Source organism: Phasianus colchicus, chromosome 7 (genome assembly GCF_987193195.1).
Source record: "Phasianus colchicus chromosome 7, bPhaCol1.hap1.1, whole genome shotgun sequence".
NCBI lineage: Eukaryota > Metazoa > Chordata > Aves > Galliformes > Phasianidae > Phasianus > Phasianus colchicus.
The window spans coordinates 19,927,996-19,954,825 of NC_143442.1; the positions used below are offsets into that span (position 1 = coordinate 19,927,996).

The window sequence follows — 26,830 nt, forward strand, 5'->3', positions numbered from 1 at the left end:
CTTTATGTAGAGAAATGAGTGTCATGATCACTCCTTCTCCATCATTTCAATAACTTTTGAGTTGATTTACTCTCTCATTGTCAACTGTTTTTTAACAAAGGACTGAGTAATGCTTTGTTCTCACCTTGCTTACGAAAACAAAAGCTTTCACAGAGGAAAGAGAGGATCCTCTTCCACCTAAACGGTAAACAGTCTTGTAAGGAACAGCTTCACGTACTATATACATCAGTCATTGCACAGAAATGCATTCCTGAGGTACTGGGAAGTTGCAATTCTAATGTGCACTGAATGAATGTATCTTTCATTAGAGATCTGTAAATAAATGTTTAGGATTAATTTGTGCTAGCATTCTTTTTTAAAAATTTGATTGTCAGTAAATAGAACAATTTTAATGAAGCATCATCTCTTCCAGATGCCCTTTTATTAGACTGTAAAGACGTGAGAATAGCTGTGTTGCAAATCTCCCAAGAACATGACAGAGGTCAAAGCCTTTAAACTGCTAAAGACTTAAAAAAATGTTCTCAGAGCTGCCTTAAGTGTGTCTAAATACCTTCTTAATAAATGTGACAAACATTTATTTGGAAAAGTAAATAACCAAACTATTGCTCAGTGTAATAATAAATATTAGAAGGCTCTTAAGGATTGTTGTATTAATCAGATTCCTTGAGTGGCTAACCATTTCTAACCCTGTAATTTTGCAGAGAATGATGGTGCCTCTTACTGTGCAATTAACTGATTTATTAGCAGCAGAGCTGGTTGGCGGCTGGCTACCCTGATGGTCTCACATTTATTTATCATGTTAATCCTAAACCACAGTGCTTGGACCAGGGTGGAAGGCAGGCAGTACTTAGTCCTCTCCAGCCAGCCACTCCACAGGTACCCAGCAGAAACAGTAATTAAGTTGCTGTGGGACCAGTTTGTCCAGACTTGAACAAAAAACATCTTTTGATGCTGAGAAAACTGCGAAAGAACATCTGTCAACAGATCAAGCTGTGCTGGTGGAATGGGTTCCTAGCCCAAGCTTTCAATCAATTGTCTTAACTAAAAGTGCGAGTTAAACAACTTCCTAGCCTACTTTGAGGGCAGAGCAGAGTAACTCCAGCAGAGCGAGAAGTTTGGTCTTTGCTAACTTCAGCTGAATCAGGACCAGGAACTCTGACGAGAGCAGCTGGTGCAAGGAGCTGCAGGCGACAACACAGCTGTATGCAGAGTGCCTTGGTCTGCATCCTCTCACACGTGGCTGCAATTAAAGATCTGACGATAAGGCCTTTTCTGCATTCCGGGGTAGTGCCAAATCAGCACTGGATGGCCATTGCCTGCACCTGCAGTCAGCACGACCTTGGAGATGTTGTCAGAGCTGAGCTGTGTGCTGCTCCTTCAGCCCTTGTCAGCATTGTGGTTTTACCTGCAGAAAACATTGAAGTTGCAAGTGTTTCTGCATAGCTATTTGTACTAAAAACGTGAGAGCAGTGCTAGCAGGTCTCGAGGCAGCTGTAGTGGCATGTCAGCTGTAGATGAGGTAATTGACACTTTCACATACGTCAATAAGCAGAGATTTAACAGGCATAAAAATAAATTATCCGTAAAGCACTACAGTGCATAATCCAGACTGGTTCATAGGACACAATTAGTTTGTACACTTAGAGTTTATCTTAATTCCTACTTATACTGTAGGTTTTTGTGAATATCTGGTGGGTTTGATTTACAGTAAGTGAGTATTCAGTCAGAATGTTTTTGATGTCTTTTGTTTTGACCTTGACTTTCTCTTGATAGTGGTTGAATTTTATAAATAGTGGATTAGGTTTGTTTAGACCCTTGAATACCTCTGCCTTTGAGAAATGGCATCAAGTTTGTCATAAGGGGAAGTCTGTCAGCAGCACTCAGGAGAGGCATATAATTTTACCTGTACTTGTGGTGTAAATACAAGGCAGGTAGTTTTAGCACGGTTTGTTGATCAGTACCAGATTGTGACTAAGTTTATCATGAGACTAAGAATATTCAGCTCCGTTGCAATCAGCTTGTATGCTTGAAGAAATCTGAGAAGTTTGCATTGGCATGTTTAGGTTCTACTTTTCCTTCAGCTGAGCCTCCTGTAGTTCTATTTCAATCCAACATTTAAAGAAATTCAATTCTTTCACACCAAAAAGTAATATAACGAAGTAACTAGAAACTTGCTACTTGTCATCAGGGTGGCTTTAGGAAGGAATCTGTTGCTCACTTGTATAAGATAGATAGCAGCTTTACCAAAGGAAGTGAGCATGTGATATCCAGGCCAGTGAGAGCTGCATTCTTAAATGGCCTCTGGAGAGAGATATGCTTGGCAGGATTTTATTCCAAACATCTAGGCATTTAGGATTTAAGTATGAGTCTGATGCTTAAAGGTGATTCCAGATATTCTTCTAAGTGCCTTTGAAACACCAGTCTTTAACCAGTACTTTGTAATTTGCTATGTGAAGGTTACAGTCTTTCACTGAAATATGCTACCTTCTCAAAAAGTACAAAAGCTTCAAAGATGTGGATTGACTTGCATCTGGTTCTCACTGCAAGGAGAAAGCGTCCTTAAATTGCCTAATATATTTCACAGCTGATCTACAGCAACTGAAAAGAACAGAACATGAAAGGGATAGCCTAGAATGATTAGAAGTGTTTAGAAAGGATTTATTTTAAAAGTAATGGTCCTTAGGAAAAGTTGGCAATTTTTCTTCCTATGATTCTTAATTTGAGATATCTGTGTGCAATTAGTAGGTGCTTTTCCTCATACTTAGATGGAAGCTTGCTTTGGCATCTGTTAATCCCAGTTTAGAATCTGGACATCATTTTTAATATGATTATAATAGCTGCAGTCGACACAGCATTTCTTCAACTCCTAGAATGTGACCTTAGTGTGCAATACACTGTAAATAAAATAATCTTTGAAAATAGTTCTTTCGGAATCTTCAAGAACTAAGAGCAGTGCAAGCCCCTCCTGTTGCCCTGTGGCTCCAGTGAGGCCTTTGGAGACCCAGCAGCCCATCACCAGGCAATCTGTGCCCAAGGGGTCTGGTACCTCCTTGCATGTGCTTGTCGTGTGGCGGTGCAATCCTTCTCCAAAAGATTTGTCTGGTGCTGCTTCTAAATGCATAATGCTGCAGGAATGTTATGTGTGGGGCCAGTCATTTGATTTTCTAACAGCCTATTTTGGTAGCAGGTGGTGTGCACAGTGTATTGAATTCATGGATTTTATGTACTATACAAGAAGATAGTTTTAATCTATTCTTGTTAATAATCTATTCTTGTTAACCTACATATTCAAGAAAATACAGCATAAATGGCTTGTCCAAGGGTGACTGGGGCCTGGTGTGCCTGTCTTGTTTATAGCAATATTCGGGTAGATAGTCAAGGAGTACTCTGGGTCTTCTGGTTATCTAGTGGGAATGCTGGTAGGAATTAGAGGACATTCCTCAGTTTAGTATTTCTTGAAGTAAATTTAAGCATAATACAAAAGATTTTGAAGCACAGAGGCCTTGGGTCTGCTAGCATGTGGAGATGGAGTTTTGAATGAGTAGGCTGTCATCTCCATTCCAGCGGATGCTACCAAAGAGATTGGAGGGCACAGCTGGTAAAACAGGCATTCCCACTGCTGGAGAGGTCAGCTGTGTAGGAAGGTTGGTGGGAGGCAGCTTGGAGGGCAGAGCTGCTGCTGCCGGAGCCCTGGCTGGCCCTACAGATCCTCCGTCACATCCTGCCACTGCCTGTGGGAGTGTTCATCTGCAGGTGAGGCTTCCCACATTTACTTAGACAGTTCTGTTCTTTGGTTGCCTTGTGTGTGAGTTGTGTCCTATGGCCTAGTACAGTATGATTTGCTGAAAACACCATCTATTTTGAAAATTATTTTTCTGATACTGTGAGAGATCTCTCGCTTCATAGTAGCACCATTTCACTAGCTTGCAGAGGAGCTGGTGCAACCCAAGTTCAAAGCTATAGTTTGAGATTTAAATGAGTATGCATAAATGTTCATGCATTAGTTGAAGGTATGAAATCAAAATTGTTGAAATTACTCAGAAGAGGCTTTAAACAGAAACTCAAAAGAACAGTTAAAAATATTTGAACCATCTGAAGCTTGTATCTGTAGTCGTTTACTTACCCATGTATCACCGTTCCAGCAATAAAACATAGGTAAAAAATTATGTTGTTTTGCAGTGTCTTTACATTTATTACAGTAGCACTAGCTACTTTAACATACTTTGCTGCATCAAAGCTGTTAGTCTTTCTGTTTTCAACAAATCTACACGAAGTGAAAGCCACAAAGTAGCGTAATTGGCAGCTCTCTATGCAGATTTGCAAAGACTCACCTGCAGATAAACAGCAACACCCTTACAGTCAGTCAAGGAGATCTGAGAAAGGCTCTTACAGAAGGGATACTTGCTAAGTTCAGAGTAACTGACAGTAATGTTTTCTTTCTTAAATGCGCAACTGGTTTGAAGTTAGCATACTCTCGACCTAAAAGTCTATAAGTAATGCTCCAACTTTGGTGATTCTGTGATTATCTCCTTTTGTACAATACACACTTTTGTTTAAAAATTTGTTTGCAAAATCTTTTGAGTATTTATTTTAACATACTATGAAAGCAAAACCACTGTGAGATCACAAAGATCTCAAATAATACCCGTTATTTTCCCTCATAAAGCCATAAAGTGGTGGACTACGTGATTTATTTGCTGTGGATATATTTTCAGTCTCCTTTGGTCTTTATCATACCTAAAAACATTTTTCAAGTGGAATTCAAAGATTCTGTATGTTTATCCAGAATTTCTAAACATCTTCTAATCATCAGAGCCTGCACTGAAAAACAGTTTCAACTGCACTGCTGGCTATTTGGCAATCTCAAGCATGCTTGCTGTGCATGTTTGATTAGACCTGCAGTGCATGCGTAGCAAACTCCATGTCTCCAGTAAACATCAGATTGAGCTGTATGGTGCACAGTATGCTCTCAACTGCCTGGAGCTCTGGGCTCACTGATCTCACAGTGCTCTGTACACAAACACAATTTTTGGGTTAAACTTCTACAGCCCTGCCAAATATTGCAGATCTGTCTTTGAACTGCATTTTCTAGGGCCTTCAGATTTTTACAGAGACCTAGCATCTACATCTGTGCCTTGATCGTGAAGGAATAGTATGATCTTTTTTTCTGAACATGCTAAGCATCCATCTACCAAACTTGCACATGAGGTTTCTAGGTACCAGCCATTTGTGGGTAGTCTTTCCTAGATGTGTGTATGTATGTGCGTACGTATATATGTTAAATATTTGTGTATTTCCATTGGAGTCTAAAATACTACAGTAAAGGCACCATTCTTAATTGTCTGCCTTTTTTGTTTTCAACAGGCAGAAATACTCAGTGTGCTCAGTCACAAAAACATCATTCAGTTCTATGGAGCTGTGATCGAACCTCCAAATTATGGCATAGTTACAGGTAAGGATTCTTGTTTGATTTTCATTATGACTCTATAAAACTCTGGTCTTACGAGTACACCCAATTTCAGTATTCTGCTGGCCTCGAAAGAGGCAACAACATTTGGTGCTATGGTTCTATTTATTGGATGGCATCAGATGCAAAATAGATGCAGCTGCCAGAACATGGCACCCTCTACCACAAAGATAACAAAGTGGGTATAGCTGTAATCTGTCATCTGCTGGGCATGTATGAAGATATCCAGAACCTGTTTTTTATGTGTGTAGGTATCTCTAAACTGTAGGCAATATCTTCTGCTTGTCAGCCTTTGCAAGTGCTGTCCTAGCCAAGGTTCCATTTTGGTATAAGATGTCTTCAGGGGCATCTGCTGGAGGGGATCCACCCCGAATTGTGTGCTGGAAAAAACACAGCTTCTAATCAGCTGTAGAAATTCCTCCAGTGGTGCACAAAACCTGTGGAAATTCACTTACTTCTACCTGTCTCTTAGACCTTATGTCAACACCGTAGATGGCAGCATAATCCTGTGGTAGCACTTCTGAGATGCACAACTGTTTCACTGCCTATTGGATGTTGCGGTTTTGAAACCAGTACCACCAGTACTCTAGAGATGCATGAAGGATGATTTTAGTCTATACTGCTCAGAGATTAGACTGCTGATACCATATCAGACAGGAAATATCTTCTTTATGTAATAAAAATCATAATAAATCATGTAATATAGCTATTATTTCTAATACAAAGGTAATAAGTGCAAATTAGAGAGCAGACTAACAAAGCAAATGTGTGATCACCAGATCATCCAGAATGATGTCTGGATCAGAAAGTCCTCAGTTGCTCTCACAGAAGGTCAGTGTTTGGAGAAGGTCATCTGACATACCTGCTGATCACTGGACAGAGAACAGCTGAAATAGTTCATTATGTCATTGGGAATGGGGACCATCTGTGTGAAAGAGACTATTCTGTAGTCCTACCTCTTTGTTACTGGAAGAGCTCTGAATCTATTCTGGTTAAAGAAAAAAAAAATTATTCTGATTTTAAACTGCATTGGCTTCTCCCTGCAACTTCCAGACTTGAGTTCCTCGGGCTGAAAGCGAAGTAAGGCTTGATTTCTCCAGCTGTTTTCAAATGAGAAAATGGCTGCTTAGAAAAATGCTAATTGTGCTTGACATATCTTTGAGAGAGGTTTTTACTCCTTGATCTTCTAGGTAGTTTTCAGTGCAGCAGTCTTAATCCTGTGGTTTATTCAGAGATCCATATCTTGCCAGGGAAAAACCCAAATGAGAAAAAAATCTCAAGAACCTAATGATTCTTCTGAATGATGGAGATGAGGGCATTCAGCCAAGCATGTACTGAGTATTGGCTGTACATAACATCTTATGTGGGATTGTCAGAGAGTTCTCTGAGACTGCTCTGTCCAAATGAGAAAAGCTACATCTGCAGTCAAAACATGTATGGGAATGTATGTAGGTCACTCCAAAAGTAATTCCTCCAATTTATTTCCGTGGAAACCACTACAACAGATAAAAAGAGCACAATAGCACTAATTGATAGAGTAAATTCTTGAATACAAAACACTATTTTTCAGTGTGGTCATCACCGCTAGCTATGCATTTTTGCCTGCCATGAACAAGAGTCTGTATGCCACACTTGTAAGATCTGTGTGACTGTCTGGAACATACCTTCTCTGTCACCACTGCTGAAATGTATCACTCACTGCCTCAATGTGCTCACGTCTACCATTTGGTCTCTATAAAAGTTCAGCAAGCGTCTATGAATGTCAGTGGGTGCCATTTTTTCCGCATAGAGGAATTCGTTAACAAACAATTGCTCCATACGCCCTTCCATGTCAAAGGCCATTTTGTCAAATTGCTCCTCTGCTGCCGTCTGCCACATGGCAACACAACATAATGGAATATTGGCAGGAAAGTTCAACCTCTACCACCAAGGTCTGCCTCTGACTTTCAGGGCCAACATAGTTAAAACATTTCTGGAGCAGCTTTTGTATCAGTGTTACAACTGGTTGTTGAGCCCATTGAGCTGCTAATGTGAATCACATTGTTTTAGATGTTGCAGACAGCAAACAGCAGCCTCAGTGTGCAGCTTTCAGGTCTAGGTTTTGATCACTGCTGCCTCCTCCCAAAAGATTTTTAGTGCTAACGTGTCCCATCTGTGCAGATGCGTAGGATGTATCCTGGTCAGTGGTAGAGTGAGTCCAATTCTGCATTCACAACATTACTTTCTAAAGCAAATACCTCTTTTCTATCTCTGAAAGAAATTACCATGGCAATGTAATTTCCAAATCTATAATTTCATAGTAGAATCCTGTGGCACAATATATATTGGGAGAAATACTAAAGAATCAAGCTATATCGCTTGAAGATTGCTTGCCTCTGTTCATACAGAGCAGCAAAGGGCTTGGGGATCTCAGTTATCCCTGACTCTGGTGGATCGAATTATGCATTGTAAAGGCATGCAAAGCATGCAGGCAGACTATTCCTGAAGAATCCATTTATAAGACACATGATGACTTCATGGGTAAAAAAAGCTGATGTTTTAATTGAGGAAATGTGCAGGTCAGCATCTTAGTCCTCTTTCAGTGACATCAGAAATAACATGCCTGTCTCCTGCAGAGCCTCCTTGCAGCAGGAGGTCCTGCAGCAATGAACCAAAACTAACTTGCAACTAGAGCGTTTACTTTCAAGGGACTTTGTATATACTCCCTCATTCCTTTCATTTAGCAATAGAATCTTCTTATATGATGTACCGTATTCTAGGATGCAGATTCTGTCTCGACCCACACTGTACTCTCCCAGTGGTTTTGATTTCATTGATGAGGAGCAATGTTTACTTTTTATGCATTTAGCCTATGATGTATTGTTCTTTAATATTATTATGAACAACAATTTGGATATATTTTATGTAGTCTGAGAGGAGAATGATTTTGTTGCTGCTTTGAAATGGCAGATATGAAGCATTTCAATTGTAAACCAGCTGGCTTGCATTATGGCCTGCTGCTCATGGAAATTTGCCCCACTTTGCTTCAAAGTTAGACCTGTAGTTTCTTCCTTCATTCCTGTGTTTTGTTTTTAATGAATAAGTGATTTGATCTTCTCTGCTCCTGCATGAAGAGGTAGAAGAATAAAATTTTGTCTTCAGTTACTACTTGCAAGCCCTTTTTTCTTAACAGAATATCATATATTTAATACTTGATTTTACTATATAAAAAATAAAATAATTGTCTTTTGTTATGGGGCATAATTTAAATGCAGTACTTCTCACCACTGATGACTGCCCTCTTTGGAAACAGTACCTGAGATCTGGTACCACCAATCTCTCATCTCATCAGCAGTCTCACAACTGCTGTTGTGACTGGAAGAGGCAAACTTCAGTGTTTAAATATGGAAGAATTTCAAGTTATATAAACGTAGTGCTGTGGGGGTTTCAGTTGTTTCCAGTTTCCCAATTAAACAAGTCTAAGTGTAATGAGCTTGGTATTCCAGCTCATAGTCCTGTGAGCTCTGGAAGTCAGATTGTGTTCTGTCTGTCATACTTGCAAACACTGACGGGCAGAAAAAAAAGCCTTTGCTTCTGCCTGCAGGATCCTGCTGCGGGTTTCTGTAGGTGTAGGTGGAAAAAGTTAAGCAAAACAACTGTTGGTGCTGAACAAGGAGCGTAAGAAAACATCTTGCTTTCTTAGCTGTGCGGACTTGTCCTGGACTGAGAGAATGTAAAGCAGTGAAAGCATGCCTCCATTTGCATACAGTCTGTAAAGTCACAAGTGGACAGAATTGCTCAGCGGCGCGTTACCGTTTTTACAGCGTTCTCTCTCTGAACAGAAATGACCCTCATAAATCTTAAAAAAGAAAATAATCACCAGAACCTTTCACTCTGGAATTGGAACTGCCTTGCCTGAGCTCTCTTTATATCAGAGCTTTCTGATGCCTTTTCATTTTAAATCCTGTTGTTATAGATGATTTCACATTTCTTTTCCCTTAGCAGCAGGTATGTCTGTGTTGGGACAGTCAGAACGGACTATTATTCTCCTATTATGTTACTAATAGTGTTAGTTGCTGAACCCAAATTCTTTTTCATTAAGCTTCAAAGAGCTGCTTTTTGGAACTGGCAGAGTTTCCATTAAGGTTTTTAGTTTTGGTGCAGTGTTTTAAAATGTCATGTGCGTTTATTTTATTTATTTTATTTTTCTAATAGAGTATGCTTCTGCTGGCTCACTGTTTGATTACATTAATAGTAACAAAAGTGAAGAGATGGATATGGATCATATCATGACCTGGGCAACTGACATAGCTAAAGGTAAGTAAGACCAGACCAGTGATGTCTTCTATCTTACGCAGCAAAATGTACAAGTGGAGATACTTTCCCTGTTAGATCAGGAAAGCTTTCCTAAACTTCTTTTTTCAAGTTGTCAAAAAAAAAAAAAAAAAGGCAAAAAAAGAAAAAGCAAAATAATGAAAACAACTGTAATTAAAAGCAACAACAAACAAACCCATTCACTGTTCTTTTCAATATGTTTCTTTGTTATTCTGAATCCAAAATCATTTCGGGAGTGAAAATGCCTTCTATGAGCTAGTTTTATACTTCTGGTTTGCTCCTAAACCCCAAGAGGATAATTTTGATGTAGTATAATTATAAGGCATAATTATCCTTACATTTTATTCGAATTGGTATATTTAAGGAAGCTGGTTCTTCACAAACATGCTGACGTTCTTCTCAGAACAATGCAGAGCCTTTGTGCTCTTGTGACCATACAGGAAATAGTATAAACTAATAAACAGTACATTCTTATCTTAGCTTCTCCGTGCAGAAAATACATTAGAGAAAATAATTAAATATGAAGTTAAAAATCATTAGCATACCCATATAGGTGTTTTGAGCGTAGCTTAGTTCTTTTTACTCAAAGTAGTTTATGGGGACCTTTGCTTCTCCTGCAACTGGCCTTCATGTATGTATGCCAGCCTGTAATGGGGACAAGAAATGGGAACTAAAAAACATGACTGCTGATAAGTGATGGCTACCTTCAGCCTGCCTAACTAGACTGTTGCTTGTTTTGTGTAGGCATGCACTACTTACACATGGAAGCTCCAGTCAAAGTAATCCACAGAGATCTGAAGTCCAGGAACGGTAAAGTAGCAATAAAAACAATAAAACGTTCTGTATTTCCTTTTAGTTGTTATTGCTGCAATCAAGTCTGTACCTAAGCTTTGTGAATGTGCAGAACTAACACCTTGTCTGTCATCAAGCTACACTGGCCTTTGCTGAGGCACAGAAAAGCCTGTTCGAGTGTCACTCCTCTCTACATCTTGACTGTTGGCTCTGTTACTGTCCTGGCATAATTTAGTGCACTGTGGAGGGCTCTTTTCAAGTTGTATCTGGCTGACCACGATAGTGTCCATTTTATCAGCTGTCAGACATTGCCTGGACATTCCTCACTTGGTTATTCTATTTGAAAATATTGAGTGCCATGAAGGACTGTTATTCACTGGACATAATAGACTGGATAAGGCCTGTAATTTCTAATCTGAAAATCTTGTCTCTATCATGCCTGCTTTTATTCAGGGACTACTCAGTGTGGAGCAGCACTGTTTTAGACTGTACCTGGCAGCTGACAACCATTAATGAAACTTGTGAAATACTGATTTGAAATGAAGCATGAACTAGTAATGGGACAGGAGGAGTACAGATATTAATAATGCATGCTGAGTGATAATAGTCACAAAAAACCCTATTTGTATAGTACTATTTATTTATTTTTTAAAAATTTTATCTCCTTTTTCCTTTTTTTTTTTTTTTTTAATTGTTAAGCCTAACTGCTTCCTTGGGGATAATGGAGCTTATCTACATTTTAGTTATAGTCGCCTTTCTACCTTTGAGCTCAGTAGGACCTGAAAAGTTTTGAAGTTGTTCAGAGACTTGCATGGATTCAGCAGGTGTTCTTCAAAGATGCTCAAAGAAACCAGGATAGTCATGCATATTTGTGCATCCTGTGCCGACTGGATCATTTTTCTTGATAAAGTGGATTTCTTTTTGCTGTGAAAATGTATTGTGTTTTGCTGTGAAAATGTACTGCGTTCGTTTTTAATAGCATTCCTGTAACTTGTTGTTTTTTCATTTGTAGTTGTTATAGCTGCTGATGGCGTGTTAAAGGTATGAACACTTCAATTATACTAATTATGTGAGAGATCCTGCTGCGTGACTCGATATTTTGATGACTAGTAAATGAGGTTCATGCTCTACTATCTGTTTATCTTTGCCAGATCTGTGATTTTGGTGCCTCAAGGTTCCATTCACATACAACACACATGTCGTTAGTGGGTACTTTTCCATGGATGGCCCCAGAAGTTATTCAAAGTCTCCCAGTGTCTGAGACGTGTGACACGTACTCATACGGAGTGGTGAGTGCCTTTTATTTCTCTACGCATAGAAGCAGAACTCCAGTGTGACAGAAGTCATGGGATGCAAGAAAAACAATTCTGAATAAGGACAACAACAACAACAAAAATCAGACTTTTTCAAGACTGACCCATAATTCATAATTATGTGCTTGAAAATGATAGGAAGAGCAGCGTCTTGCATGCTTAATAAGACACTTATCTGATTAGATTAGCAGCATGCCAGTGTGGGAAATGCAAACTTTACCGCAAGTATTTAGCATATGTCAGAAGGCTTGCAGGAGCTACTGAGCAATCTGCATCATTAATCTCTGCTTATGTTTTAGTGAAATAAGAGGGAAAAGTTGTAATAGCTATATACCAGGGCTTTCCATAAAACAGGGTGTCACTGAGTTAAGATAAAAAAGGAGGCCACTTTTCCATGCTCACATGTTTAAAAGACCACGCTGTCGTTAGTGGGTAGCTGAGAGAACCTTCATCTAGTGGAGGTAAAGGCCCAGTCTAAAAATACAGCATGGGTCTGCCTTTTATGCAAAGGGGAAATAATCAGTTACGGTGCATCAGAATGTCACATTTGCAGGTACAATTGTGAATTATTTCACTGTGTCTGCAGTGTAAAATAGTCTAGAAATTACTCTCCTGGTCAGACCAGTTGTAAGCCAGGCCCCAAAGCCTTTCTATTACAACAGTACGTTAGAGGAAAAGAGATAGGAAGCAGGGTCCTACTCTGCATATGGATCTGCGTACATAGCTTTTTGATTTTGGATTCAGCAGTGAGGAGTTGTTTCAGTACCTGCAAAATATTGCCGCCTCCTCTTTGAGGACTTGATGGAGATGTAAGGTTGTTGGCTTTAAGCTAGTGTCTGTGACCATGGATAGCTAAGCTGATGGTCCTAATAGAAGGTTACATAAACTTTTTGTCAAACAGTTGTTGATAGCGTAAAAAAATAAAAAGATGATGTGAGATATCCTAGCAATGGAAGATTGAGACTTTGTAATGAAAGAGAAGCCTGTATTGGCAGATTTAAAGTCTTTGCTTGCCTAACAGAACTAGGTCACAAATAGTCATAGAACATAAGCTAACAAATGTGTTAATGTAAACTGTTACTGGAAGCAATCACATATCATCCACTGAAAGATAACATTCCAATTCCAAAATAAAGAAAAAATTTTAGAGGAGAAATTTAAAAAATAATCTTACAATTCAGAACTACTCTCATAAGCATCTTGGTGCTATTGACTTCAAGTAATATTCTAGAACTGGGAGAAAGTAAGCAATTGTTTAATATTTTATCATGTCAAGTATTACCAGAGCCATAGGAACATTATGTTGTACTGAGTTTATTTTTCCTCCTCCAAAAAGTAAACCTCCTTTGATAGCCCTGTGCTTGGAGCAAAACTCAACTACCCTCAGTATGAAAGCAGTTCAGTGTTAGTAGAATATTTTAATGTGGTTACAGGTATATAATGCTATATATATGCCTAATAATATCTGACCCACATTTTTAATATGTTGTTTTTGAGCTAATGTGCTCTACTGGGGATAGAAGGTTATGAATTCTTAAGACTTAAGAATGAATTCATCTTTGGATAACTCCATTGCCACATCTTGGAACACCACTGTTTTCAGAGGAGATGCAAGGGGAGAAATGATGAATAGCCACAGCCCAGATTCTCACTTGATAAAGTTACTGATGTTATGGAGCTGTCAGAAAGCAGAAAAATGTCTGAAAATAACACTGAAAGCTGGAATCTCCCTATTGTAAGTGTTGGACTACCAGAGAATTTGTTAGGAGACTGAAAACAACAACACAACTGAAAACTCTTAAAAGGAGTCTTTTTTTGTCTCAGCAAGTGATTATCATCTGTAAAAACAACATTTAAAGAATCGCCTTTGGAAGTGTAATACTTGCCAGCAGCTTTTGTGTTGGAGAGACAAATCTGCATTTCTTCAGTTAAAGTCTTGTTAACAAAGAACAGAATCATTTCAAATGTAAACTAGTAAGATGCTAAGAATAGATATTCTGTTCACAGTACTTGTTACCATACCCATAAGTTTCTTTAATTTATTTCTTTTTTTTTCCTAACTTTGCTTTCTATAATGGAGTCTGTGATTTTAAATGTTTTGCTTAAGCTTTGTGAGCATTTTGTCCATGAAGTATTAGTCTTTCTGTCACCATATAGGTCCAAGTTGCTCTTCACCTGAAATGAACTTCCCTCGTTGCAAACAGTTACATATGTGTTCATAGATAATGTTCATGTTAGTTTGTCCTGCTCTTCGTGGGTGGATGAACAGTTTCATTTATTCTCTTCGAGATAAATAGTGATTAATTTATAATGCAGTATAGTAAATGCTAAATCTAAATGTTCCAGATTTATTATGATACAAACGTGGATCTTGAACTTTATTTCAGCCATGCTCTGATTCTCTTTTCTAATCCATTTCAAAATGCATACTCTAAACAACAGACACCAAGTGCTGGAAATGATCAACCCACAAATCCATTCAGATCAGTAATAGTCTCATGTCATTGTGTGCAGAGCTCAAAAATGGTCCTTTGCTCCTCTTCCACATATGAAAGTGTATGTGGAATTATAATGTTCCCCCTAAAAACTGTTCTGAAATCATGAAGATAAATGCTTGGGATATGTTAACCTGGAAAAAGTGTTTGTAGTGGACTGCAGTGTGTTTGTGTATCTAAGTGTATTTAATCATAGAAGGCTGTGTAGCTGAATATTTTTAAATGCAAGAACAAAAAATTAAAAGCATTAATTGACTATTGGTACACTGAGGCTGAAGTTCAATGTAGCAGCTGTTGTGCTCCTAGCAATAGTTCATGCATTGCTTTAGCTATGAGGACATAGGTTATTTATAGAGAGAATGTTGGCCAGCTCCAGGGGCTATCCCTTACTCTTTTTGAAAAGAATTATGAGATCTTTAACTTCCACTTGGATCAATCCAGAGGAGACTGACCTAATTTTCAAGGGCAGTACCTCTAAGAGAACAACACTTTCTGCTTATGCCATACTTCTGATAATTGTAGCTCCTGAGACTCATCTGTGTACACTTTCCTGCCAAGAGGAAGCATTTTCAGATTTTCAGAATGGGAGAATCTTTTTTTTTTTTTTTTTTTTTTTTGCTTGTTAGTTAGTTTGTTTTTTCTTCTTCAAATCACTCATTTGGATGTTCCCTGTCTTTTGTGGCTTTTGTTGGTTTTGAATTGGGGTTGAGGGGTAGGACTATATTTTTCTTTTTTTCTTTAGATCATTGTCACATAGTTGACAGGATGAGAACTGAAATGCAGAGCTCAGCTGATAGAACTGAAGACATATCAATCTTATTCTCAGCTTTATGTATGGAATGAACACTCATATCTTTGAGTCTCACTCTTTTTCTCTGCATGCAAAGAGCCTAACATCTTCAGAGGCCACAGCTTACAAACCATTGCATTAAATGATCTTGCTTTGTTTTCCATCATTGTGTCTGGCATGGCTATTTCACTGTGAACACCTGCTGTCTGTCGTCATAGGGATGTTATGTGATCAGGAAAGCTGGTGATCCTTACCATCAAAGATGGGAGGGGAAGTGAATCATGTCAGTGTCCCAATTAAATTATACCAGAAATGGAAGACAGATTAATTTCCATATAAGGTGAGCTGAGAATTTAGTTCTGAAAATGATCAGTGTGTATCTTGGAAAAAAAAAAAAAAAGGCCAAGATCAGGGTAAGTCAGACTCAGGAGCACTTTTTGTGGCTGTATGAACCTAGGGACTGGAAGCATCAAATGGTAACGCAGAAGATACGATTTGCTGTGTTTGTAAGACTGATGATACTTACATGTCACCCTCAGAAGAAAAGTCTTAAGCTACAGCTTTTGCTTTGTTGTAAGAAGATTGCTTTAAACTTGCATAAATAAATGCAACGATTTGTTTTTTATCTTCTTATACTATTGCTGAAAAACAAGGCATTAAGAAAAAATTTTTGTATCTTACGAGTTTGCTGTTCACTCAAACTATGTGTAATCTTGAAGTGTTTCAAGTAATCACTGTTGATTTAGGAAAGTAGTGATCCACAGGCAGTGGAAATAAACACTAAAGGTGTCATGATGCAGGAATTCAGTACAAAATGTTCCACACAGCCTTGCGTGCATGAATGAAACTAGACAATTCAGTCTTCTGAAAGAAAAACAGCAGAACAGTGGAGTTTTCCAGCTCAAGCTTCTTGGAGGCATTTAACGTGTACTTGATTGTGTTTTTTTCTTGAGAGATGTATTTAGATACTTCTCTGTCTGATGTGCAAACATGGATTTTTTTGTGGTTTCCTGTTAGAACCATTCAGATGAGGTGGTTCCACAAGACTGCTCAGCTTGTGTTTAATTTGGTCCGGGCATTTTTGTTTTTGTACACCGCTTTCTGGACTGAAGTACATCAGGCTGCTAAATTATTTCATTTTCTCGCAGTTAAATTTCCTACCTCTACCAATAGAGAGGTAATAATTGGAATTAGAAATCAAAATAGTTTTTTTCTTCTGAAGAGAGTGAATTGAGGAAAACAGGAGAATTGAATGCCCCCGTGAATAGCCTTCCTCATGTATTTCTTATATGTGGAAAACTGTTCTTTTACTTATTTTCCAAGATGCGCTTAACTTTACTGATCAGTTTTCTGACTGAAGCAGAATTATTCAAATAGGTCTACTGATGGAACCCTGTTCACCTGATTAAAGGCCCGAATCTGCTTCAGTGCATTTTTTTTGCTTGAGCAGCATCTGCCAATATTCTTGTGTTTTTCTTCTAATTACTTTCATAGTTGGCCAGAATCACTCAGAATGATGTAGCTGCAATGAGCCTGGGCACTAACCCAGCCAGTGAGGATATAGAGACTTGCCTAAGGATCTTAATACATTTGGTCACATGCTAAATTATTGATGTCTTTTGTTGCTGTTGTGCTTGGTATACAAATAGAAGAAGTTTCCATGTAGATATTGGTAACAAGAGATAAGTGTGAAGATTCTGATAAAAATAGAGGCAAACATGAGAGAAGGTACAAAGTTCTTGTTAATTTAATTGAATGCCAATATGTAGTCCTTGAGGCAGAAATCAAGTTAGATTCAGTGACATGCATCATTTTAGTGGTGCCAAACTCTCTCTACAAAGTACCTAAGATTCTTACACTAAAAAATTAGAACATCTTTCTGTATGTAAGGATAGTGTGTCTATAAGATATAGGGGGAGAACAGAATTATTGTTGATATGCTATATATTGTATGGCTTAATATAGTCATGTACTTGGAGATAGACAATTATCATTTTGCTTGCAAAATTATATTTACTATTTTTGTAGGCATATAATAGGAGTAAAATACCTTATGGATCATATTCTGACTACAGAAAAGCACTAGTTGCAATCATATAGAAATATTTTTAAATGCAAGATGACTGCAAGGCGAAGATGTGTCTAGCTGAGGCTGAGAAGGATAGGAGAAGTTCACTGTCTTTCCAAGTCTCAACTGCCAAATATGAACCTTACAGTGTACAAAAAAAGTAAAAAAAAGCTTTTTCTTTGGCTCTCACAAAATTGCAGGCATTAGGCCCCACACAACCCAGTTTTTACTGTAGAGGAAAAATCAGAAACATTCAAATTAATTTAGCGAGAGGATCTTGCACACAAACACTGGTCCAAGTTCCTGCAAATGGAAACTGGTTGCCTGATAATTGGGTACAGAATAGTGCTGTATCAAGGTTTAATAATGTATTTAAAATACAAAGTGCAGAAATAAAAATTCTTTTCTTTCTCTCTGTTCCAGGTTCTCTGGGAGATGCTAACAAGGGAGGTCCCCTTTAAAGGCTTGGAAGGATTACAAGTAGCTTGGCTTGTAGTGGAAAAAAACGAGGTAAGACTACGTTTCTACATTCAGGTACATAGATCAGAAAACAGTATTGGGGTTTTGCAAAAGACTTTTTCATCTTCTTCAAATTGAAAGTAAGTTCACGCGTATGGAAAGATTAGCAGTAGGAGCTAACACAAAGGGTCAAAGTGATGTTATTCCTCATGAATGGACCCTTTACATCTAATTGTTGCAGCTTCACGTCGTGATGCTGTAGATCAAAAATTGTACAAGTACTGTACTAGTTTCTCAGTCTCAATTGTAAAACCTAGGGGTTTGTTCTTAGTGATGAAAGAAGCCATTGCGTCCAAGGTAGGGGAACAGTTTAACTCCATCTCCTGCGTTTAGGACATCTTTTTACTGGCCGGGAGTTGATATATCTGTAAGAGACCTTCAGCTACTTCAACTTAACTCTCCCAGCAGGAGTCACTATAGTACAAGAAACTGCCGCTTAGATGAAAATTTCAAAAATAAAAGAAGAAAAAATAGTTTTAAAAAAAGAGAGAAATTACAGTTTTGCCACCTACGTTCAACACTACATTGAAGATGAGCTCCTCACTGGTATCGGCAAGGCTGCGGCATAGCTGCAAGCCTCCTCATGCAGAGTCTTTCCATTTCAAAAGCACTTCAGTGGTGTAAACACCGTTTGTACAGTGTCCCCAGCCTCGCTTTTCTTCTTCTCACAAATTGAGGCTTTCAGTTAGTTGGACATGTGAGCGTATATCTGAACACATAGTCCCTTGATATCAAAGAGAGTAACTACATTTAAAAAACATTTAAAGTTGTGACTGTACCACACACAGACAAGCATGGAAATCCTCCACAAAGATGAAACCTCCTCTATCTAGACACAGCGGAAGCTTGGGAAACATTACAATGGTGAGGCAGTGACTGCGTAATACAGATTTCTATTATTCTACATAAACTGTTTCTCAAAATGCTTCAGAGTTAAATAGTGGAGTTAGGTTTCCTCCTCTTAGTTTAATATTTTTTGTTGTTGACTTTTTTTGTTTCCGTTGCTTTTTTTTTTAAACTTCAGTTTGAGAACTGGATTAATTCCAGTAATCAACACTGTGATATACTGAATAGTTGGAAATGCTACATTACCAGTCTGAAGCTTATGACCGTGGTCTTCTATAGTGTTTATCAGAGCAGGAGGTACAATGGGACTCTTTCTCCTAGTTTAGGAAAAGCCCTATATATCAGTTTGAAGAAGGTGGAACCAATGAACAGCGCTACGTTCTATTATGTACAATTTTATGTAAGTGGTTTAAAGTGATGCTGATAACATTGTAAAGAGATTGTCCTATGCTGAAAGATGATAGAGATACAATGCACATTTCTCTGCAGTTTTCCAGAGCACGGAACTGTATAAAATACAGTATGAACAAAATGTGGACATGACAACTGTTTTACTCATGGCTGGAGAAACTTAAGTGTTGAGATTTTCAAAGACAGCTATTTATCTGCCGGGTACTACTAGCCTGTTACCACCATCTTCTTTGTAATGGTGCCAGGAAGCTTTGAGAACATTAACACTTGCTTATCTAGATTTTATTTTCTCTGACCATGACTTAGGGATCATGTCCAGTGTATGCCTTGTAAGAGTTGGCATGCATTACTTTTTTTTTTTTTCCCCCATAGTTTCTATGTTCTGAAGCAAGTATGAGGATCAGGTTCTGCTCTCAGTTCTATCTACTGACATTAATAGACTTGCATGGATCCACTTCACAACAGAACTGAGTCACTGTTGAGCTAGGCCTTCATTCTTTTCACTCTAAGTCTCTTGTTAAAAACACTGTGGGACTTAGGCCAAAGCATAATTGCTTAGGTTGAAAGGTCCCACTTTGCAAATCTGGAGCATAAGAAATAAAGTGGATTTTAAAGGTTTCATATGGGTCCTTTCCAAGGGTCTGCATAATTTCACAATGTAATTTTTATTTTGGTACAATTTGTACATGAATTTATCATTTTAATTCAGAAGAGAAAAACAGTGAATTCACATTATACTAGGCATAATCCCATACAAAATTATTAATGAGAAATGTCTTTTCTATTACAATCTGAAAGCTTTGGAATCTGCTACCTCTATATTCCATGACAGATAACATTCTGCACCTGTAAATGAGGACTACAACTTATTTTCTACCCCCTGGAACTGTGAGGGTTACAGACAAATACTGCAGAAAGATGAGGCAACGTATTTTTAGGGTAATGACTCAACCAAAGATCAAGTGCCAGTACAGTTTGTTTATGCATTGTACAAATTCCTGTGTATTTCTTGCATAGAAAGCTTTGCACCTTATGGTATTTACATTATTAAAATAATCAAATTCCTGCAGTGTCCTGACTCTGTATGTCATATTTCCAGTTTTCACGGTATTCAAATACTTGTATAGCAGAATTTGTTAACTCTCTGGCTTGTAAGACTTTCCAGGACACGTTATATATATAATATAATGGTACAAAATTTGACAGAACTTGCTTTGATTTACTTCTGAAATTCCAAGAGTAGGACTGATCAAAAGGTCTTCCTGGCAGGTTAGACTGAACAGGTTCAGGTTCTCACCTGCTGTCGGACAGGGAGGTCTTTTTCCAGCTTGATTTCCTCATATTTGGACTCATTTGCACTGCAGAACTGCTTATTATCCACTTTTTTTTAACTTAGCATGAAGCATCTGAAGTAAGTTAGTTGCATTAGTGAGAGCAAAGGGATCACCTTTTATGTGTTATGTTGTTGGGATATACATACAGGTAACTGGAGAGGCTTGGGTATTCATGTGTGTATTTGACAATGGAATTGCTTTTAGCATTTGCAATCTGGAGGCAAAGTCTTTAAGCTATGTGTTGCTTAAGACTCACTGAACAAATACTTTTCATGGCTTAAAACTCTCTGCAAAAGAAACAAGCCAGCTTCAAAGTAATTTTCTTAGTTAGTGGATCTGGCTGTAACCAGCAACTCTTTGTCTTGCGTCATCAGAAAATATTTATATGAGTTCACTGTGCTCTGTGAGTGCTCTCTGAGATCTGCATGTCCTCATTAATCGTTCTGACCACAGGCTTATGAAATGTCCCTTGTGTCATGTAGAGCTTCAGTTAACTCTTTATAACTCAATGCAGTCTGTATTTCAGCCATTTGGTATATCAAAATTGACTATAGTATTGTAGATCTGTATGAGAGAAAGGAATTAAACCAGACTGTATGTTATGCCTGTTTTGATAAGCATCTTAAATATCATGCAGTGCAGTAGTTATCTCTACAAACTATGATATTTTAGTATTAAAATCTTTGCCTCATTTTTTACCTCCTTGTCTCCTAGTTTTCTTGAGCAACTCCATCGGTTTGTTTGTTCCTTTCCTTCTTTATAAATCTATTAATTAATAATACGTCTTACTAGTGTTAGCCTTTTTTATGTCAATCGTCAGTTTTGTATTATGTTTAAATGAAAGAAGAGTGTGTCTCCATTCTTCTAATTGCTCTGCTTTTATAGGAAATCTATTATTAGCACCTCAAAGGGAAATGTTTCTAGTAACTGGTATGTTCTATCTCCTTTAGAGATTAACCATTCCAAGCAGTTGTCCCAGAAGTTTTGCAGAACTGATGCATCAGTGTTGGGAAGCTGACTCCAAGGTAATTTAATTTCTGTTGTATTTTATATCCTCTACCTTTTATTTCTCTGTGTATGCTAAACTGTCTTTGGAGGACAAGTCTGAGCAAACAAAAATATTTGCTTCACAAAAAAATTATCTGGGGATATCTTTTCAAAATGTATATATATTTACGTATTTATACTTAAATGTGTTTCTGTCCTTTTAATCAAGAGTTGTTACTCTAAATTGCCTCACTGCTGAAGACAGAGATTGTAGATAGAGTGAGATAACAAGAATGCTGCCATTTTTGATCAAGTGAAAAATCATTTTGTTTTTATTTCAGTAGTTAATCTTTCTTGAATGTTTGTGAATAATATGTTTCAAATAACTATTTCAAGGTCTAGTTTTGATTTCTTTCTTGTGCTAGAAATGTATAAAGAATAAATTAATCCTCAGAATATGGGTAGGAATGGCAGAAACGCATTCAAAATTAACATTTTAAAATGTCCTGGTCTTTTCCCTTAGGACTTTGAATTACGAACTTTATGACAACTATGCTGTAATAGTATAGTAATAGAAGTACTGTAGTATACTGCTTAACTTTCCTCTAGAAGAATAAATCAAAAGAGAAATGAAAGACTATGTTTGCTCAGTAAATACTTCTGTAGATCCTGGCAATTACCTTCCTTAAATTAGCTCTGATACCATCCTGTTGTATTTACATACTGGCTGGAAAGAACCTGTGGGCATACCAGTTCTGAAACCAAGTGTCAGGAGATATTTTGTTTTGCCTATGAGGGTACTTAGGAGAGGAAAGGACAGTTAAGGATAGGAAATTTTGCATTTTTTCTCAAGTAAACGCACCAGGAAGACCTCTTAGTTACTTTGAACTCTGAAGAAAGTTAACTGCTACTTCAGAGACTCCAAGATTAATCCCAAAATGAATTATAGCACTTAGGTGACCTAACGCCAGAATTATCACTGGAAAGTAGTCAAAGGAGAGCAGTGTGAGAAAGGAGATTTTTTTTCTTTTTCTGTTGTTGTTGTTGTTAAATTTTATTTTTGAAGCAAGGAGTTGCTTCCTACAGAATGGATCTGGAATCTTGAGACCATCAGTAACATGGTTTCTAAATGAATGCCCATTTAAATGCTACTCCCTTAATAACAGTCCTCTTTCTCCTCCCCATAGAGGCGAGGGGAGAAAAATGCTTTCGATCTTTGAATCTGTAATAGGGCTGTTTAAGTTCTAGGTCAGTAATTATTGAAGAGCCCTTCCCATTGGTAACTACGTGCCTTATTAATAACTACTCCTCAATTAGCATCCTACTAAAGGCCGCAGAAGAATTTTTGGAGCTTTTAGAGTGTGCACTGCTGCACATACTAGACCAACTTGCTCTTTAGATTGCTCCAGCCAGATGTATGAGAGTCTGAAAGTCTGTTGCTGTATTTGCAGGAAAGGGAGGGATCTGCACATTGGAAACAGGGATGCCTGAGCAATTGATCTGGGTTTGAACTGAGTTTCTGGGATTGTTGTTCCCAGATACATCTCTGATGTGTGTAAAGAGCAAATACAAGGTTGGCTGAATTTTTCTGACAGTCTGCTCTTTACTACTTTTTTTCATTCAGCTTCTCGTTTTTTAAACAGTTATAAATGCCTTGTTCACATGACTGAAATGGAGTAATCTCTGGTCACATTTTGGGCATGTGACTGACAAACTCGATCACGTGTTGGGAAAGGATCAGTTCCTACAGCTATCAGAATGCCTTGATAAAAAGCTGTGAGGCCTGCTTGAGCCAAAAGATGGAGCACATTCCTCTAAAATGCCGCATTGTGCAGCTTTCCCTTTGGCCAGGATTAGCTTAAGAAAATCAGTGGTAGATGTATGAACAACTTACTGAAGGTCAAGTGAGAGTGTCAGCTGCTCAAAAGCAATTGCTCATATGCGTAATTTCAGCTCACAGAAAGCCTGAGGTATCTTTGTGACTTAGCCCTGAGAAAAGAGGGATGTGCTTTTACTGTGGGGCTAAGGAGTACACTTAGCTGCTGCAAACAGCTGCAGTGTCAGACATTGCTCACACTGTAACCTCCTCATGGGAATGAACATGGTTATTAACTTGCTTTGAATTTCTAAAAATTTGTTTGTTCTTGGAGAAAAACGTCCATAGTGTGCTGCTCCAGGTGATGTATATTCAGTCTTCATGCAGTTTAAGCCGTGCAGGTGAAACAGTCCCTGGTGGGTTCAAAGTATTTTACTAAAATGCTAATTACTAATTACTTTAAATCAGTAATTATTTAATAATTTCTGTGGTAATTGAGTATCTTAAATAACTACTACCAAATGTAAAATCCCTATGAAATAAGCAACTTTTGCTTGGGTACTAGAAAAGTGTACAAATGTTGCTCATCACTAATGCTTTCATTTACTGGGGACACCTGCTTTGGAAACACAGGTGAGTTCATGTTTCTAATTTCCTCTATTCCTTCAGTTTATCCCCGCTTTAACATCAGAGATGATTACAAATCATTGAATGTTTTGATGGAACTCAGAAATTTGAGAACAGAGAAGCAGCAATAAAGGAAAGGCATATGGTTTAAATATCCTGGTTTTAGGCAGATGTGTCTAATGAGAAATACCAAGTGGAAGGAAATAGTGAAAGCGTTAGCCAGAACTATTTCTGGAGAAGTATATATATTTTAAAGATTTTTTGCATGATACATCACAGATATGAAGGGAAACAATTTTCAAAGGTGACTCATGCCTTGATATTTTGAGTCTCTTACAAGGAACCATTTATGATGCCTAGCTTCCTGGGAAGTACCAAGCAGCTGTCCACTGGAAATAAGACTTTTTTTTTTCTAAATAAAAATAAAGCTCCTCAGCTTGAGTTCCAGCTTCAGCAATCACCTCTTGCCAGTCTTATCCAGGTTATCAGTCTACACCTAGAGTGCACGTGTTAAACATGAAGTCTTCATTGCCTCTGGGGAAAGAAACTGACAAAAACGCATATCAGTGTAGCCTGTGTCTTGCTGTTAGCTGCACCTCCAGAAAAAGCTATTACCTGTATGTCTGGCGTCTGTAAAGCTGGCAGGATAGCTGACAGCTGTTCACAGAAACTGCACAGCCAGAGAAGCTTTGTCTGTACTGTGACTGTACGGTTGTTCTAGCTGCAGTCCTACAACACAACAGCTCGTTTTCAGCCTGTAAAGATTTGCTGCATACCAGCTTGGTCCTGTTCTGTGTAGGTCCAACAGTGTGTGTTGTTGCTGCTCCCAGTCAGTCTATTGGTGCTTCAGCCTTCCTTGCTAAAAGCCCTAATCTCTTGTCATTGCTATTCTTAAGTCCAATTTTTCTAGCCAGGCCTGATGGCAGTGCTGATTATGTTCATTTGGTGTCCTTGGGTCCAGAAGCATCATGCATGCATGGGGCTGCTGCCTTCCCTGCCCCTCTGTAATCCCATTTCTGTGGGCAAGGGTCCCCACTGGGCTTCTGCACTGGGAGCACAGTAACAAGTGCACACTGTGCTGCTGAAAGGCTTGTTGAGTGGTGGGCTGGAGGCCAGACTGTACAGGCATGAGTAATTGGGGCAGGTGCCACAAAGAAACCTGCATAGCTCACTCCACTGCCCATTTGCCCAAATTCATGGAAATGGACCAAAAAGCAACAGACAAAGCCTCCAGTCACTGCAGCATTACAATATAAGAGAGCTTGTCTTTTTTTTGTTATGCATTTGACACTTTTTCATGCTGTTTGACATTTAAAATAAAGAAATTGTCTTCTTTTATAATGTGGAAATCACTTGGATCTTCCCAGGAGAGACACCTCAGCATTGTTCCTAATTGTTTTTGTGCTCCCAAATTAAAATGCACGTTTTAATTGCGGCATCTGTAATTTTAGCAGGAATGGTATAATTAGAGGCGAGATACAGAGAGAATGCGCATCATTCCCTTATTATATATCTACATTTTGTTTCAACCTTTTGTCTCAACTTTGTCTGGAGTCTGTCAAACAGACTAACAGAGTCAGCATTCTTTCAAGAAACACGTTTTACTGTGGCTTTTTCAGTTACTCTCCCACTTCATAGCTTCTTTTTGGGACTATAGGGGAAGCATAAAACGCAGAGAAGCTGTGACTGCTCTCCCTAAGTGGCGAGGGTGGTTGTGCTTTATAGTTATTATTATTACTAATGTTGTTTAATGTTTTAATTGCTATCCAGGAAGTAGCAAATGGTTATTTAGGTAGATACAGGAGAATAAGCAAAGGCTGGAGTCTTACTGGCTTATGTGACTCTTTCCAAACTGAAAATTTCTTCAGTTGAACAAATAATTAAAAAGAAAAGCATACAAAAAAAAAAAAAAATTAAAACTTTACACTCCTGATGTAGATGCTCTGTCAGAAAGTAGTACCCCAATTTCAGTTGCTTGTAGTCCATCACTTTCAGTTGAACGAATGACATTGCATAGTAATAGTCATATATGAATGCAAATGCTGATTTTTATTTTTTATTTTTCTCCTCAGAAAAGGCCATCTTTCAAGCAGATAATTTCAATTCTGGAATCCATGTCAAACGACAGCAACCTTCCAGACCAGTGCAACTCATTCCTGCATAACAAGGCGGAGTGGAGGTAAGCTTCCTGCCTCCCAGGATGAAATGACATGGTTTTCCTTTTTAGTGGTGCAAGTCCACACTGTTTTCAGATGGACATCAGGCACTGATGAGGTATTGGCAGAAAAATTTCTATTTTTAGAACACGATTTACCTTGTTGTTTTTCAGGAATGCTCAGAATGTTGTGTAACTTGTATTAGGAGCCAATACACTTAGCTGTAAACTATGTTTATTACTGCATTGGTTTTGGTTATTTATGGTTTTGTGATTCACATCTTAAAACCAGCAACATGTTTTCAGTGAATAGTGAGGGCCAAACAACTCAGGTGTATGTACTGTTTGATGCAGGTTTGACAGGAAACGTATAGACAGTATGTGTTTATTTTAGAAAAAAAAAAGACATAAAGAAATAATCTTTCAAGTTAAGCCTTTATTTGTCTTCACTTGTGTTTTGTCACAGTTGTACCTCTGCATCCAGGCCAGCCCTGCTTTTGCAAAATGCATTTGCAGGAATGTGGAATTTTATCTATTGCCAATCATAATTTCTAGTCAAGCATGATTATAAATGGAGATGAGATTTGAGAAAATAGCAGTACAAGCCCCATTTTTACAGTAAAAGTGTCAGCCTGTTTTAGCGGTGTGCCTCAAAAAATGTCCCCAGAGCACATTTGTCAGTTGGAAAGCCTGCACCCTCACAGTACATCCTGTGTTTGGAAAAGCAAATTGAAAACAGATCCGCACAGGCAGAAGACTTTTACCAGACTGCACGCGGTCTATATTAAGCAGCTTGGCCCCCCTCCAGGTGAGCGGGGAGCAGAGCTATTAAAGGTGCCCCGCCTGCACCGTGCCGCGGCAGGAGCCCGCAGAGCACGGAGACGGGAGCGCGGAAA

General features: G+C 38.3%; 1 protein-coding gene across 4 annotated transcripts in view; it reads left to right on the forward strand.

Annotated features, from left to right (window-relative positions):
* The window catches only part of MAP3K20 (mitogen-activated protein kinase kinase kinase 20), an 86,081-nt gene that overhangs the window by 23,375 nt on the left and 35,876 nt on the right, over positions 1-26,830 (forward strand). For all 4 annotated transcript variants that reach the window (XM_031599457.2, XM_090144039.1, XM_031599456.2 and 1 more), the window contains exons 3-10: positions 5,365-5,452; positions 9,662-9,763; positions 10,526-10,591; positions 11,586-11,614; positions 11,725-11,862; positions 17,663-17,749; positions 21,300-21,374; positions 25,852-25,958. In XM_031599457.2, coding sequence (XP_031455317.2) covers positions 5,365-5,452; positions 9,662-9,763; positions 10,526-10,591; positions 11,586-11,614; positions 11,725-11,862; positions 17,663-17,749; positions 21,300-21,374; positions 25,852-25,958 — 692 coding nt within the window. The remainder of the gene's footprint in view (positions 1-5,364; positions 5,453-9,661; positions 9,764-10,525; positions 10,592-11,585; positions 11,615-11,724; positions 11,863-17,662; positions 17,750-21,299; positions 21,375-25,851; positions 25,959-26,830) is intronic.